Below are 16398 nucleotides of genomic sequence, written 5' to 3'. Positions count from 1 at the left end.
GAGCTCCTACTTCTACCTCCTGTAGTGTGATGGACTTCATGTGTCTCAGCTCTGTAACATGCAGCTTCATCATCTCTGTCTTGTGCAATGACTCCTGAAATATTTTATTTGTTTTCATGATTACGTTTTAAAGAGACAAAGACATTCAGAGTTTAGAGTAGAACTCCCACAGTGACTGGAAGACAGTGTGAAAATCAGATGACTTAACGAGGTTTACTGATGAAGCCAAACCTCGTTAGCATCCTGCGATGGTTTTCTGCTTTTCAAATAAACTTGCTGCAGTTTAAATAATCACTGTGCTGCTGTTTTAGCTCCCATTTTACAAATATTTCCCTTCAGGTTTATTTTGTTAGCTCCTCCTGATGATGACTGTGTTGAAATCCATTTCTGATCGTACCTCTCTCTCCCTGCTGACCAGGTAAACCAGGATTTCCGGGGAAACCATTCCTGCCTGCGGCACCCGGCTCTCCGCGGGGTCCCTGCCTGCCGGGAGTTCCGGGGGGCCCTGCAGGGCCGGGGTTGTTGCTGCGGTACATGCCGTTGGGGATCTGGTTCAGTAACGTGTTGACACGAGTCATTTGTGCTGCAGCAACAGAGGAGGAAAAGGAAGAGAAGAGTAAGTGCTGCCTCACTGTGTCATGAAGGAGCCTGTTTGAGTCTGGCTGCTTCACGCTGCCAGAAACATTTGCTCTGGAGTTAAAGGGAAAAAAATGCATGACTTACCGTTTACTAGCTGCTCGCAAACTTGTCTGGCAATCGATCGCATCATGTTCTGAGGAGCAAAGTCACCCTGGAAACAAAGAGGGAAGCTTTAAAATGAAGATATGTAAAGGATTTTGAATACTGTTGTCTGAGGTTTATTAGAAATAGTTCCCTTTCAAATATTGTTGTATGTGGCTCAAGATTAAAGCTACTGGCTCAGTTGACTCTGGCCTCTTTTCTGCCAAATTCTCCATTCTTCCATTCAGGATTATTTGAACCTTGGTGCTGTCTCGCGAACAAGCGCACATTTTCAACAGTTTTGAGTTTTGCTTCAAGATATCAAAACTTGTTTGTAGAAAACTACAATAGGAACAATTTTCTTGCCACATTGGAAACAAATTCCTGTCTTATTTTATCAAATTTAGGCTGGAAAGATATTTTTTAAACTAATAACGAGGAATGTTTTTTTGTTTCACACAAAGCTTTTGAGCTCTTAAGATGTTAAAAAACATTCAGATGTACTCACTCTCTCTCCCTTGTCTCCCTTTGGACCGACAGCACCCTAAAAACAGAAAAACAAACATTTAGTTGTCAGAAAACCATTTAAACTCAGACTCTGCTAGCTGCTTGTACACAGCTGCCATGACACTGAGGACACTTACAGGAGTGCCAGAGTCTCCAGTGTTTCCTGGTTTTCCTGCAGCACCTGGGATTCCAGGAGATCCTGGAGGTCCCTGCAAGGAAACAGAGAAAGCGAACAAATGTCAGAACATAGTACCACCGGGTTAGAAGACTATAATTGTTATTACATTAACCTATAACAACAACTTCAACAAATATTCTTCCAATTTTCCAAATAAAAGATGAAGTAACATCACTTAGAGCACAAAACCTTTTGTAGATCTGATGATCATTTGTGTTTATCAAAAACCTGACATACTCTTAATGACCAGAAAATTTGCGTTCACCATCAGCTTGTTAAATCTGGATGGAGAAAACAACTGAGTCATGTTTTCTGACGCCAGTTTGTCCTTGAGCAAGGCACTTAAATGCTTAATTGCTACAGCTGGTGTTGTGCCGAGCTAAGCGGCCAACAGGCAGCAGCTCCCAGGTGTACGTGTGTCAAAGCTCCCAACAAACCATTAAAACTCTTACCATGGGCCCTGCGGGGCCTCTGGGTCCAGCCGGGCCATCCTTTCCTGGAGGGCCCTGAAATAAAAGATCATGACTGAGGAACTGAACCGATACTGTTCATGTTGAAAGAATTCAGAGAGCATGGTTGCCATTAAAAGCAGGCTGTGTACTCACCCTCACTCCAGCTGCTCCGATCGGGCCTGCAGATCCAGGAGGACCAGATGAACCCTGAAACACACAGGAAACGGCTCAGAGCCCGTTTACCTTCTTTTATCTGCTTTAACTAAAAGATCACCTTTGCTCCGACCGATCATCCAAACAGGTTTGATTCTGCGTTTCCGACAGTAAATCTCCTTTTCGCGCTCATTTGCTCTGAAACTCTGCTCAGTGTTTTTACTGCCAGTCCTCTCTGGTCTTTGATGCCTCGGCATAAGGTTTACAGGGAACGTAATATATTCCAGATCTGTTTTATTGGCCATTATAAACTGGTGCCCGCGTGGTCTGCAAGTCATTAAATGCATGTTGCTATAGCATCTGCTCCAACATGGTCACCTGCAGCATGCCTGCTCCATCAGCACCATCCACGGGAGGACAAGAGCTGATGAATCAGTCACACTCAGGACTCCACTGTGTGTCTGCATGGAGGGAGGAGACTGAAGAAATTGACAGCTCACAGGTTTGATACCTGTTAACATGTTCTGCTCCAACCTTTTGTACTGTTTCACCGAGAAAAAAAGAGTTTTGAACATGATGAAGCCCAGCCGTCTGCCACTCACAAAAAACATACGTAATGAAGTGGTTCCATAGATATTTTAATCAAACATGGCTGCCCATTCATCCCAATAAAAACAGTCTAAAAGTCAGTTTGTCTTCCTTTATACTTCTCATATAACCAACAGGCCTGAAGCTCTGTTTCCACCAAAAAAAATACAGACTCACTGAAATGGGGGGAGATGAGGTCTAAATTTGGAAATCACTTTCAATTTCAGTTGCAATTTGTCCCATTGCTATAAAATACTTTCTTCATACGTTCTGTAATGTTTAAATCCAGCCTCAGAACCCCAAAACCAACAGAGGACATCTCATATTCATATATTTAAAACCTTGATCTGCACACTGAAAGTATGAATGGAAATACTCAAGTGAAGTAGAAGCACTGCAGTACAGTTCTCTTTGCACCAGGTTGTGCAGCTGAAACTAAACTGAACTTTGACCATCCAGCTCTACAATGCAGCAGGTCCAGTGGGATTCTGGCTTGCAGAAGTTGCTGCTGTATGTTGACCACAGGTAAGAAGAATTCTGGCAAAGTGAATTATTCTCTCAGTTAAGTAGCTTGGCTCTCTGAGTGAGAGTTGAGCAAACATCTTGAATATGGCAGAAAATATCAGAAAAGACACCAGTCAGTAAATTATCTTGTTATCTTAGTCAGCTGCTTTCTAGGATTATGTGCTGCCTCATAGAGTTGGGCATGTCTACCAAATTGGCATATGAGGATGTCCAGAGTTTCTCTCCTGTGCTTCCCAATCTCGATCTGAAAGCTGCAGCAGGAACAGTTAACCAATTGTAAAAGCCTGAATTTCAGACTAGCCTGCACACTGACCAGGCTTTTACTGTAGATCTGCTTCTAACAAATCTGTGTAACTTAAAGTCCAACCTGCTGGATGTAAAAGCAAGATAAGTGGTCTCTCCTACATCCATTCAGGGATAAAAAGGTTCAGAGTGCATTTTAAAATCCACTAAAGCGAAACTCTAAAGGTTGAAGCTTAAAGAAGTAAACAAACATCACTCCACAGGCCATGTGACTGCACCTATAAACAGAGTTTATGGAGCCTGATGGAGAGATCACTGAGCCTGAAGAGACTCCTCAGTCCTTCCAGCATTTACAGATCATTTAGCTTCTGACCAAATCACCACTGCCTGCAATGCCTGTCTCGTTTTTTTCACTTTTCGGTAACATTTTTATCACTTGGCTCTCTCATCTGAACGATGCTACAGGAATCATGAGAGAAAAGCTTTAAAATCGAACTTTCATCCCTGACCACCACATAAAACTTAACAAGACTTCATTCCAGGAAGAAATCAGAACACACCTGATATTTTCAAATACATCAACAGTTTGATCCTGTTCTGTCTTCAGAGGACTTAAAGCTTCAACAGTGACTGAGATGTTCTTTACTTTCAGGCCAACTGTTGCTTTATGAGCTTAGGTGTCACTTTTCTCCAGACCCTGTATATCCTCAGTTGGACCGCAGCTCCTCGTATATTTTCAGACAAAACAACTTACGTTAAGAGGAGGATGTAGCGGCTGACTGCAGGCCAACACTTAAAACCAGCGCTGTTAATCAAGGTGACTTGTTCTTGGCTCGTTCTGAGTAGAAATTTAATTTAAAAGTAATATTCATAAGCTCCCTCTCCTCTTTCTGAATCCTCCCCAGCTGGAGAACCGTCTGCGTCCGGCCACACGCCAGATCAGTAGTCAAATGTGTGTGAATTATCCCTGTTTCCTGTTTAAAATCCTGAAACCTTTTTTAGCAGAGCTACACTTACTTTCTGTCCAGGTAAGCCAGAGTCACCGGCGTCTCCCTTTGGTCCAGGACGGCCCTGAAGACAGAAAACAACAACATGAATCAACAGAACATTTCTGTCACACTCACATCAGCAGCATGTCCTGCCAGTGATGTTACCTCATCCAACAGACACAGTCAACTGAAGCTGTGAGACTTTACAAATGTAGTGATGGATGAGGAAGTGTTCAGCTTGTTGTTCATTTGAGAAATGGAAGCACAAACAAAAAATTTCACTTGATTAATGTTAGCCCACATTTTATGTCTTCCTTTCCATCATGCTTTGTGTTATTTTACTATTTTTTTTGTGTTATTTTAAAGTATTAAGTGGGTATTTTTGTATTTGATGTGTTCTTTGGATCCTATCTAATTTTGGTGCAGGTTTGTCTTTATTTCATTCTTTCTTTCTAACATTGGTTCAAAAGGTGATATAAAAATCATGATGATCTTTATATAACAAGGGTACCAATCATATACTCCAGTAATGCATGACCCATGACTTAATACATGAATTGATGCAGGATGAATTCCTGTTGCTCACCATTAACAAATGATGACTTTACTATAACTTTCTGAGATTAGTCCATTAATTAAACAATGTAAACTCACAGATATACATCAGGTGACCAGCTTACCACTTAAATTACTGTTAAATAAAAGTTAATTAAGGGAACCGTATTTAAATATTCCTTTTTAATATGCAAATGTTTGATTTTAACTTAAAATCAAACAACTTAACCTCAAGTTAACTCAAACATTAACTTAAACTGTTAAAAAACAGCTTCTAATTTCTAGTTTAATAGTTTGAAAGAAGGTGAGCAGATACCTGGGTCTGAAATAAAGTTCTGTGTAACTGATATGAAGTAATGAAGCAACAGTGAATTAACATGTTTATGTCAGTATATCATTTGCACCCTTGCTAAGTAAAGTGACCAGTTGACCATTATTGTTATTGTGTTTAAGGAAAAGCTCATGTTGATGCAGGTGTAAATGCCTGCAGAAGACAGCCATCAGGATGTGGATTGAATCTGGCCACATGTAGAAGTGTTCTAGCATTGAGTCAGGTGTAAGGCTCAGATCAGATCTAGATATGTGGATTAGTTAGGCGAGGCTGAAGGACTTGTGGCAGGTCAAAGGAAGTAATGCCATGGATGGGTTTAATATTAAATTTATGATCACGGTTTGCGAGGGAAGACTTACTAACTTGCTAAAACATGAAGCTTTAACACAACTTACTTTAGCTAACACGGAGAGGTGGAGCTGAGTGACCTTTCTGTGGGCTGAGTGACATTTTGTTGGAGTCAAACTGTACAGCTTGCATATACACCTGTCTGAGTATGATCAGCATTTCCCTCACAATGGCTTCTTAAGCTTACTTGCATCTTACTTTTTACCTTATCCACGTACAGATCCCATGTTACTGCCAGGTAATGTACAGTTTAGCTTCAGACTACACTGCTTTTTGATTGGCATGAAGAGACAGAGTTCAATGATCTTTATCCTTATTTTCCTTTTCAATCAGACAGCAAACGTCTTTAAAACGTAAATCGTCTTCTACTTGACCTGAGATGCACCCTGTTTGTTTACAAGTCTCTACCTAACTCATCTGCCTATTAAGATCCTATGGCAATGCAGGCAGAGTGGACAGAACGAGCACTGGCTCTGTTACCACTTGTCATTATCCAGATACAGATCAGATGTTAATACCAGGTTATAATGTAGTCTTTATGTTGTCATGCTAGCCTTCTGATGACAGTCAAGTGATGACTGTGCTTTATGTAATATTTGATGTTTTAATGTTTTTGTCTGGTTTTAAATTCTTGTTTTTATTATTTATTCTAATTGTTTTCCCCAAAATTATCTGCAGTCTCTCCCCTCAGCCCCTGAATCTCAAGATTGAGTAACAAAAGTAGTGTATAAGAGTAAATGTAGTGGAGTAAAGAGCAGAAAGTCTTTCACGATGGAAACAGTCGAGGACACTTCTTGAGTCTGTCCTGACCCTCCTGGAGACATTTGGAACATTTGAGTCTGATCTGGGTACAGCTCATCTCAGGGATGGAAATCCAAAGTGATTTATAAACATTCAGTGGTATTGATGGCTCACATCTCTTTAGTATCACGTCTTCCCCTCAGACCTGAAGGAATGTGAATCTCTGCCACAGATACTCCCCAGCTTGTAAATTCCCTTCACAATAAATCGTCAGAATAATCCCTCTCTGATGTGCTGAGGCTTCCTGGGATTTATGTTGAGTTGCCGTGTATCTACAAGCAGGGAGTGTGTGTTTGTCAGGTGTGTTTATAGACTCACAGCCTCTCCAGGAATCGACAGCCCGCTGGGTCCTTGAGGGCCGGGCAGACCCATGGGCCCCGGTGGTCCATTATCTCCACGTGGGCCGATCGGTCCCTGAAGGTCAGATAAGAAACGTTTAAACACAAGAGGAATTTGTTGTTGATATCTGCTGATATTTCTATAAATCTGTTGCAATCTGTGGAAAAGACCAACAGGAGATGAGGAACCTCCCCTTCATATCAGGGAGAAAAAGCAAAAACATGCATCAATAAGTGGAATCAGATGTGCTCAGGCTCTTCAAAGCTTTTGTACTTTAAACAATCTTTTGTTTTCATGCAGGGCTGATAGCTGAAGAGTCTGATCTGGCTCAGAGAAGAACTGTCAAGGAGGGATTTTCTTTATCTCTTATTAAAAAGGTGACATTTTGAAGATGAGACAGACAACAGAGGGTTAGTTTTTAAAGATACTTACAGCAGGACCAGCTTCTCCTCTCTCACCTCGAGGACCTTTGCTGCCGGGGGCACCCTGAGGATAAATATTAATAAAATATATATAAATATATGTAACTTCAATCTGAGTTTAGCTCATAAGGTCGTGATTTGATTAGATCTAAACATTTGCTTTTAATACTGACGGTTATGCTATTGTTGGACTATCACATCTGAATTTGTAAAGATCAACAGATCATCCTGACAACTGTCATTTACATCTTCAGATTCTTCTTTAAAAAGATAGGGGATTAAAAAACAACAGCTTTGCTTTATCCTAGTGGCTTTTTAGTGGTTAGACAAGTTCAAATAATAGTCACCAAAAATAAAGATTCCACAGTTCAGCAAAAAGGAAAAAAAAACAGCCTTCAGTGATTCAACAGTAAACAACAAAAGATAATTAAATAAATTCATTTTGTGACAAAATTCTGAGTAAAGCCTCTTCACAAACAAATCAATAAAGGATCTCTGAAAATAAAATAAACCAACATCTCCAACACTGTCAGAGTTTCCTCAGAAAACAGCTGTGTCGTCTTTCAAGTGTTTATTTCTTCTTCTGATCCGTGAAAGAAGGCTGGTTGGACAGAAAAATAATACTGGGAGAACTGTCCATCTTGCTTTTGATTTCAGTGATCAAAATTGTAAGTACATTGTGATCTATTTCCCATTTAGAACCAATATTGTGACGCCTCTAGTTTTCATATTACTTACTTACTTACTTATCAAGAGTTAAACTAACAACTTGTGAAATAATAAACTGTTTGGCAGAAAATTGTGTGCATATATCACACAGATTTTAGGACAGAACAGACCAATGGTACGGAAATACCCATCTTAAAGTCCCTAAAACATTTGTTTCAAAATTGAGTATTTCTCTAACTTTTGTTATTTTGTCATAAATATGTATCTAAGTTACAAAAACATCTTTGTTATCTTTTTGTTTGTTTTAAGAATGTTTATTAATATATCTATGGCTATAAAGGATAAGTCTGGTTGTATTGTATATTTTTCTTTATGTCAAAAAAAACCATGAAAAGACACAAAACAAACAATGAATGTTCTGCTGCCAGAGACACTCACTAGAGCACCGAACGTAGACTAATCCGCCACTGAAAATAGTCCCTAATGTACTATTTCCTCCTGTTTGTTTGATTAAAAACTACAGCAAGCAGCTGTTTAGGAAATTACTCAAATCTGTTGACAATAAGAAAAATATACAATACCAAAGTATCAGCAGCTTTCTTTATCTGTAGTGCAGTCAGAGGAGAGGCTGCAGCTTCTATCTACCATCTGTCTGACAGGTCGGCCTTCGTCATGCTGCACCACAGTTTACCTTCTCCACCCTCTTAAAAGATTTTATGAGGCATTGCAAAGATGTTTCCCATGGTTAATGTGCTTCAGGGTGCAATAATCTCCCTTGTACAACATACAGTATATAAATAACCATAAATAACCGACAGGCCAGAGCTTTAACTTACTGGGGAAATAGCTCAGTGGAGAAATGTTCCAATAGAAATAAAAGCATTTGAGTAAAAGTAAAAGAAAACAAGTATTAAGAGTAAAAAAGGAAGAGCTCCCTATGAAAAATGTTTCCTGGCTCAATGCTTAATCCATGAAATTACAGATTACTGAATACTGAAAGCATGAAAACCACAACAGAAATGGTGGATTGAAGGATCACATGCTCCTCCACAGGTTCAGTAAAATGATTTCATAATATGAAACAATGCTGATTTGTGTGTGACAGTTGATTTTCTATCCAACATATGATTAAAAAAAATGACTAACAAGCAACCAACCCTGTCTCCTAGAAATTACCTTCATATGTCACTAATTAACAACGATGCAAACAACTATATAACTAAGGAACTATAATGCTGGTAGCGTTATGCTTTTTTATCAATAAAATGAGGAAAGGTTCTGAATTAATCAGACTGCAAAAATATTTAATTTGTTTCACATTATTGGCATTAAATGTTTTTATGGTTGTGTTTAGGGAACTCAAAGCACCTGCTTAAGGTTCAGGTAATCATTAAATAATTTAAAAAGTTTAGTTTAAACAGTCTCAATATTTCACGAATATCACCATCGTTCTCAAAGGGAAACTAAACTGACTTGGACAAGCCCTAAATGCACTAGCGTGCTGCGCTTTAGATCGAGCGCCAAAGACCGTCTAAATAGGGCCCTCAGTGTCTCCAGAGGGAGCTGTGTGAAGTCTGATAAATGTAAAATAAAACAAATCTGTCAGAAAGAAGTGAGCTGACCAGACCTCAGTACCTGCAGGCTACATTAGCCACTACTTGCACAACATCCCCGAGTCTTCTGACTGAACTTATGTGTGGCATAAAAAAGAAGATATCTGATTCCACTGCATCGAGTCCAGTAATGTTAAAGGAGTGCAAAACTAATGCAATGCTAACAATACTTTTTTTAGTTGCCTCAACCTAACAATGAATGGACAGAGGAGATGCACCCCGGGTCTTTGGCATCGGAGTACAACGACATGGTTCCTCCTGGATTTGAAAATAGTTCCGTTTCCTCCAAAAAGGGTTTGGCAAAAATCATTTAGTTCATAAACATCATTTCTAGGAGACGGGGTTGAGCTGTCAAATAATGGTGAAAAAGAGTACAAGACCTTCCTCTGAAATGTAGAGGAGGAAAACTTGAAATTCTCCAAAATGGAACGAATCAAGTAAAGAAGTAGAAACTCTAAACTGCTCTGTAAAAAGGAGCTTTTTAACAGGTTGTTAAGGTGGATTCAGGTGATTCTTACCACTGGTCCCTGAGTCCCTGGCAGCCCATTGGGCTCTGAGGTGCAGGTGCAGGAGTTGGGAAGAGACGGACACTTCAGCTCATCTCTCTGGTAGAGAAAGAAACAGAAAGTCAGAAACAAACAGAATATAAACAGAGTCACTGAGTTGACCTTCAAACAGAGTGTCTGAACGAACTGATTCATACGAGCCAAAGAAAACAGACTCCAGGATTCAACTGATGTAACTTTAGATTGAGGGCTGGAGCGAAGCTAACATCTAACAGTGTTCATGTCACTTCATTAGCAGCAGATGGTTCATATAGTCATGGTTCAAACATTAACAGTCACTGACAAACTGTGAGAGAGCGTCTGAAAAAGGTGTCGCGAACATGAGAGCAGTTCAGCAGGTCTGAAGTGTTACCAGAAACATTTTTAAGCAGTGTAACATCATGTTGGAAGTGCAGCCTGTCTTTGTTTGGAAAAATATTTCACAATGTTGATTCAAACTCATGAGGTCAACCATTTAAACAACATTTCTGTAGGTTAAACTCTCTCGCACAAGATAAAGAGCAGAGCCAGGATGCGTGACGTTTTCTGGAGCAGCTCCACCAGAACAAATATGTGGGCACAGTGACAGCACCCTGGGTGATTTTCCAGTAGAGCTAGGCACATTTTCTGCTTCAGAGATTTCAGCACATGGTGAAATTAAGCTTTTGTGTAAATAAAACCTCAAGAAAAACAGTTTAGGAATCTAAAAACACAGTCTCCTGAAGAGGAGGACTGTCAGGACACAAAAACAGGAAAATGGTTCTTCTAACAAGTGGCTAATGCAGATGTTTTTTTTTTTTAAAGTATTACTACTGTTCCTTGGCTGGCAGTATACTCCTCCGGTAAAATCCTATGTTGGCATTTTACATTCTGCAAATCAATGATACATTCAAGTTTGTAAGAGTTATACGTATCAACATTTCAACAATATGTGTAATGTCATTTTCAGATTACATGTATGTCAGGAGGGGGAGATGGCTGCTAAGCCAGTGACCACTGTTCAAGATGCCGTTTTTAACATTCATAAGCGAGAAACCACTGGGTTTTTTCTGATGAGATGTCGGGATATTTTCCAGTCGTGGTGACGACAAAACATGATGTTTTCCTAACCCTAGCCAAGTGTTTTTTGTACCTAAACCTAACCAGAGCATAAACACAGCGTCGTGACAACTTGAAGTTAAAAATGAAACCTTTAGAACAATAAAGTTTCAGCATATTGGTGGTTTGCAGAAACATTCATTGCTTATATTTATTCTGGTGTTTGGACCTCTGAAACCATTTGTTATTCAATCCGGTGCAAAATTCATTAGAAGAACAAACCTGGAGTCAGTCAGTGTTCTGACATTTGTGCTGTGTTCAGCAGCAGTGTACTCTGATGTTTTGATTGGAATAACCTGCCAGCTTCATTCTTTGCCCAAAACAAACACATTAGCGAGAACACTCTTGTCATACATGTTCACACTAATATTTTTGAACATCTACATCTTGGTCTTTGTTCCATTCCAACAGAAATGATCATTATGTTTCAAACCACAGTTAGAAAAAGTGGAGACAGGAGCACGTTTACCACTGTGTTCCATCACCTTTTCTTTAAGTAAGCATTTGGGAACTGAGGACACGTTTGAAGTTTTGAACGTGGAATTCTTTCCCATTCTTGCTTGATATATATAAGAGTTTGGAGCCTCTTTTCATGTATTTCGTCGCACATTTTTTGGACTCTGTGTTGTAATACTGGCTATCTAGAATTTTTATCCTACCATTCAGATTGTCAGCTAAAATGTCTATTAAGTATGTTAAACACACACTGAATTGTTTAGGAGGAGTTTCATGCTCAAGTTCATGCAGGATACTAACTCCCACATGGATGTGAAACTCCTCCTGGTTCCAGTGTACATTTCCACACCGACTGCCTCAGTTTGGATCATTAAATAATTGTCAGCAAAACAGCCCAATCAAGCAGCTGTCCTCACTCTGCAGCAATTGAGATAATAATCCACCACAGTTGAATCCTTTTCAAAATGTTTTGGACGTCCAACTGCAGACGTGCTGCGCTCAGACAAAGCTTTGTTTGTTCCAGCCTCTCTGGAGATCTCTGCTGGGACTGAAGTGAGAAAGGCCAGCCGCTAAACAACAGCCTACACTGTGCTGCATTAAACTGTCACTGCTGCTGCCGGTGGCCAAATATTTCACTGCCTGCAAACAATTGTTCCTCTCTTTTTAGACTCGCTGAGGTCTTTAGAAACACCAGAAATGTTTTCTCATTTGAGAGAGATGAAGGACATGGAAAGACAGGAACTTCTCTAACACATTGTGAATATATTTGTCATGTTTGTGCTTGTTTTATGTTCTTTAAAGTCTGTTCAGCTTTATTTTCCTTCTCTTCAGCCTGCAGAACATCAGCACTGCACGGGACAATCTCTGCGTGTTAGAAAGCGAGTGTTTGCTTGCACGTTCGGCAGATGTTTACAGCTTGTTTTTTGCCCCCAAATGACCAAAATAAGTCACTGAATGCAGGTTTAATAGCACCCCCATTTAAACCGAATTAAGTCAAAAAACTAAAGATGAGAGAATCTCCACACATCAAAGTTTTAACAATGAGAGCGGATGTGCAGTGATGAGTTTTAAAGCTTTTTAATTAAGAGCAGCAGCAAACACATTGATGTAAGGTTTGAGGCTTCACCCTGATGAAGGAAACTTTACGGTGACAGCTTCTGCATTGTATTAAAAAAAAAAAAAAGTCTCTAACAGATCTAGATCCTGTGTTAAAAATTAACTGAAAAGCTAAAAGTAAACAAACAACATGTCTGTTAGAATCCTCTGATTCACTGTGAAACCGCGTGGCGGTTAAGTCTTAACTTAACAGACGTCAAACAGAAGTTGTATCCCGTAGCTTCATTTGTCTTCTTTATAAACGATTAAGACATTTGGGTTAAAAAGACACTCAACAATAAGGACTGCCTGGAAGTAAAATGCAACACATTCCCTCTCTCTCAACTCGTCAAAATACAGCAGCCTGGTCACTGGCTTAAGATTCAAACTGACACTCTAGTGTCAATTTTGCTGCACCATTATGCAATTTTTTTCCTGTCATAATAATCTACTCTGACCTCTGGCCAAAAATATGTTGAAGACATTTTAAAAATGTGTTTTCATCTGGGCCCTTATGTCCTCAACACTTTTCAACACAAAATGACACACGTTATAAACATTGTTAAAAGGTTGTGGTTTGGTTAGTAAACCCGAAAATTACTTCATTAGGCTTAGGGAAAATACTTTAAACTAAAAAAAACTATGTTCAGTCTTGTAACTCACGTCATGTTATTAAAGTGACTTCTGAGAACAGAAGAAACAGAACATAAATGACCTAAGTATGTCACTGCACTTGTGTACATTAAATTACATAACTAACATAACTTGCAAGCAATTTCCCCTCAAGGATCAATAAAGTATTTCTGATTCTGATTCTGATTAAGCGAATCCCTCTTGACTCTTGGCCACAAATGGGACATGAACCGCTTTCCTCGGAGGGAAAGCCCAGTATATGACCCATTAAACCACCCCCCTCTGACTTGGACTTCCTCGCTCTTTATGCTACTGCACTAGAAGTGACCTGAGAGGAGAAGCTACAGCGTCAAACTTAAAAGCATTAAGCCACTGACCAGGCTGCTACACTTCAGAATTTGTATAAGTCAGAATGAGCTGGTAAAATAGCAACTTGAGCTTGTAAATCTAGCACCTACTTGCTGGATTGGGCAAATTGGAAAAATAATTAAACACATTGGTTTGTTTTCTGGAGCGAGGCAGATGAGATTAAACTTGACAATTTGTTCTTTGTTGTTGTTTGATAACTGCTTATAAATAAAATAATTTGCACTGGGGCAAGTAAAAAATTACTTTTAGCAAGCAGATTTCTCATCAATGTTGAACCCTGTGAAATTATCTGACCATTTGTTATGAATGATGGTCAAAATCAAGAAAACAATACTCAGGTCATAAAAAATCTACAGTATATGAGAACACACAGTTCTGTTAAATATTTGAATCCTTGCTGCTTTTTCTTCAATCTCAAACATGATGTTTTGTATTAAATCTCACACCCTGTTGTCCTTTTACCAGACGCATCGGCTGGCTCACACTCATGCGTATCATATATACCCTGTTTATTTTCCTCTTTGATTCAAGCCGGTTCTGACTCTGATTAAGCCGCTCTGAGCTTTGATCCGCTGCTGAGTCAGAGAGAAAACCAAGGACACGCTGAGTGTTTGGACCTGCAGCTGGGTGTTACAACACAAACAGTCAGGAGGCTCCAATTACTGCCGCTCTTAACTGAAACGAAACGTGTCATTAAACATCTCTGCATTGTTCCTGAGTCGCTCCCTTCCAAAAGTGTTTGAGAGAAACCTAGTGGCCTAACAGTTTTCTTTAAGATGATCAGGATGCTCCGCAGATGTGAACAGGAAAAAATGCACACAAGCAGATGCAAGTTTTAAAGATTTGACGAGTATTTTTTGGGAGCCTCACATATCAAGATTACCCAACTATAGCTACCCGCAGAAGCATCAACATTTTCTTTACTTACAGGTTAAAAAAAAACAAGATATACATTGAAGTGTCTAATCAGACTTTGAAGATCCACAAACTCTTCCAAAAATTTAGGTTTTTGTTGAAGTTGAATTCAAAATGATATCGTGGAAGAACATTTTCCATCTACAGGGCAAAAACTCCATCAATCCAGTAGATTTTAGGAGCAGAGGAGACGTTCCTCACAAATGTTGATTATCTGGAGACTAAAGTCGAAGCCAAAGCATGAAGCATTAAGGGTATGAACATGTTAAACATGTTAAGTTAAAAGGCCCTGTGTCCGTGTTTTGTGGAGGCCGGGGTTCCCTTACCATTGACGGGAGGTCACAACATCTGTCCCTGCTGGTCCAGCCCAGGCTGCAGACAATATCGAACATCTGGAGCTGGAACTGTGGAGTGGAAACAAAAAAGAAAAACATGGAAATGCTGTTGTGGTACATGTGTCTCTGATACGTCCTTCACAGCTCCCAGAAGACGCACAGAGAGACAGCAAGAACGCAGCACAGCAGAGTCCCATCAGCCCCGGGGAACACAGGAAACGGCTCATATTGTAGCCATATTGAAGGCTCAACGTACAGAACATATACATTTCTGTATGTTCACTTTAATTAAGTTCAGCCCATGATTCTGTTACACAATCCTAACTGCCTGAACGCAGGGGAAACTGATCTGTGTTCAGCTTCAAACATGAGCTAATGTCACTGAGTTCAAAGGTCAAAATCACGCGTGCTTATTTAAATGACTTAAATAAATAAATCTCAATTTCTTCAACAAATGAAATGTTGAATTCAGGTTCAACCAGTGACTAACATTAGCTTATGTTAATGAAGCTGCTGTGTAGGTTACTGAGTCAGCTGAATGACTTTAGGGAGTCTTTAAAACAGTTTAATCATGAGTCTACAGCCAGAAACACAGTGTAGTGTCAGCTCTCCCCCTGTGTGGAGAAGCAGGCCGAGCACAGGCAGGCTGCATGGCATTGTACTGCTGTAAACTGGACCAGCAGCAAGACGTATTTTAGTCACCGAAAATTTGCAGCTTAACTGTATTACGCCACACACACACAGCTGCACTTGTGTGCAAGAGTGCAGACGTTGTATGGTTGAGGGAAAGTAGTGCCAAAGGAAAATAATTTTTAACAGCAATATAATGTAGACATATAGCGTACACTTAAACAAAGATATATTTTTTAGGTGAGACTTATTTTAGGAGGCTAAAATACATCTTGCTTCTCCTCGGTTTACAGCAGTACAATGCTCTGCTTCCTCCCGGCGCTACATGCTGCTTCTCCACACATACAGAAGATACAACTCCACATCAAAAACCCAAACTATCACTTTAATGTTATAAACTATACCTATATTGATTTATCAATACCTCCTGTTACCCATTTAACCACACACTGTCCATAAAGACTACAAGTTAAGAGAATCCTTGACAATGTCAAGTGAAAACCACTGCTCTGAACGCTGCAGGATCACAGTCGACTTACAGTTGCTGATTCTCCTTTGGAGCCGATGGACTTGGACATCTTGCCAAGGACCTGGTAGCCGTCCCTGGATGTGTTTCCGGCATCCTTGATCTCCTTTTCAGCCACTTCTTGGCAGTCGATGTTGAGTTTGACGCCGGTGGAGGATACCAGGATATGGAGCTTCAGAGAAAGAGAGAGGAAGAGGAAGAAAAGGGAAAAAACAGGAGAAGAGATTTTATTGCCACATTCTTTGTTCCAAGACCAAGCCTTGTGTCTGGTTTTTATCCTGATGGCCTGCAAACTATTAGGTTATGCAGAGCCTGAGATCGTCTCTGCTGTAGTTCTGTTTATTTAAAACACCGCTGGAATGT

The 16398-nt window shown here is 39.9% G+C and overlaps 1 protein-coding gene across 1 annotated transcript in view; it reads right to left on the bottom strand.

Moving 5' to 3' along the window:
* Nucleotides 1-16398, bottom strand: part of col12a1b (collagen, type XII, alpha 1b) — a 154877-nt gene that overhangs the window by 8365 nt on the left and 130114 nt on the right. The window contains exons 50-61 of the mRNA XM_073492726.1: nucleotides 16049-16207; nucleotides 14871-14948; nucleotides 9952-10038; nucleotides 7162-7215; nucleotides 6709-6804; nucleotides 4384-4437; nucleotides 2011-2064; nucleotides 1858-1911; nucleotides 1365-1436; nucleotides 1229-1264; nucleotides 724-790; nucleotides 398-583 (exon numbers count right to left, since the gene is read on the bottom strand). Of these exons, the coding sequence (XP_073348827.1) occupies nucleotides 398-583; nucleotides 724-790; nucleotides 1229-1264; nucleotides 1365-1436; nucleotides 1858-1911; nucleotides 2011-2064; nucleotides 4384-4437; nucleotides 6709-6804; nucleotides 7162-7215; nucleotides 9952-10038; nucleotides 14871-14948; nucleotides 16049-16207 (997 nt within the window). The remainder of the gene's footprint in view (nucleotides 1-397; nucleotides 584-723; nucleotides 791-1228; nucleotides 1265-1364; nucleotides 1437-1857; nucleotides 1912-2010; nucleotides 2065-4383; nucleotides 4438-6708; nucleotides 6805-7161; nucleotides 7216-9951; nucleotides 10039-14870; nucleotides 14949-16048; nucleotides 16208-16398) is intronic.

The sequence above is a fragment of the Pagrus major genome, chromosome 22 (genome assembly GCF_040436345.1).
Source record: "Pagrus major chromosome 22, Pma_NU_1.0".
Lineage (NCBI taxonomy): Eukaryota > Metazoa > Chordata > Actinopteri > Spariformes > Sparidae > Pagrus > Pagrus major.
Note: the sequence above shows the minus strand (reverse complement) of the source record. Positions and strands in the feature narration are given on the sequence as shown.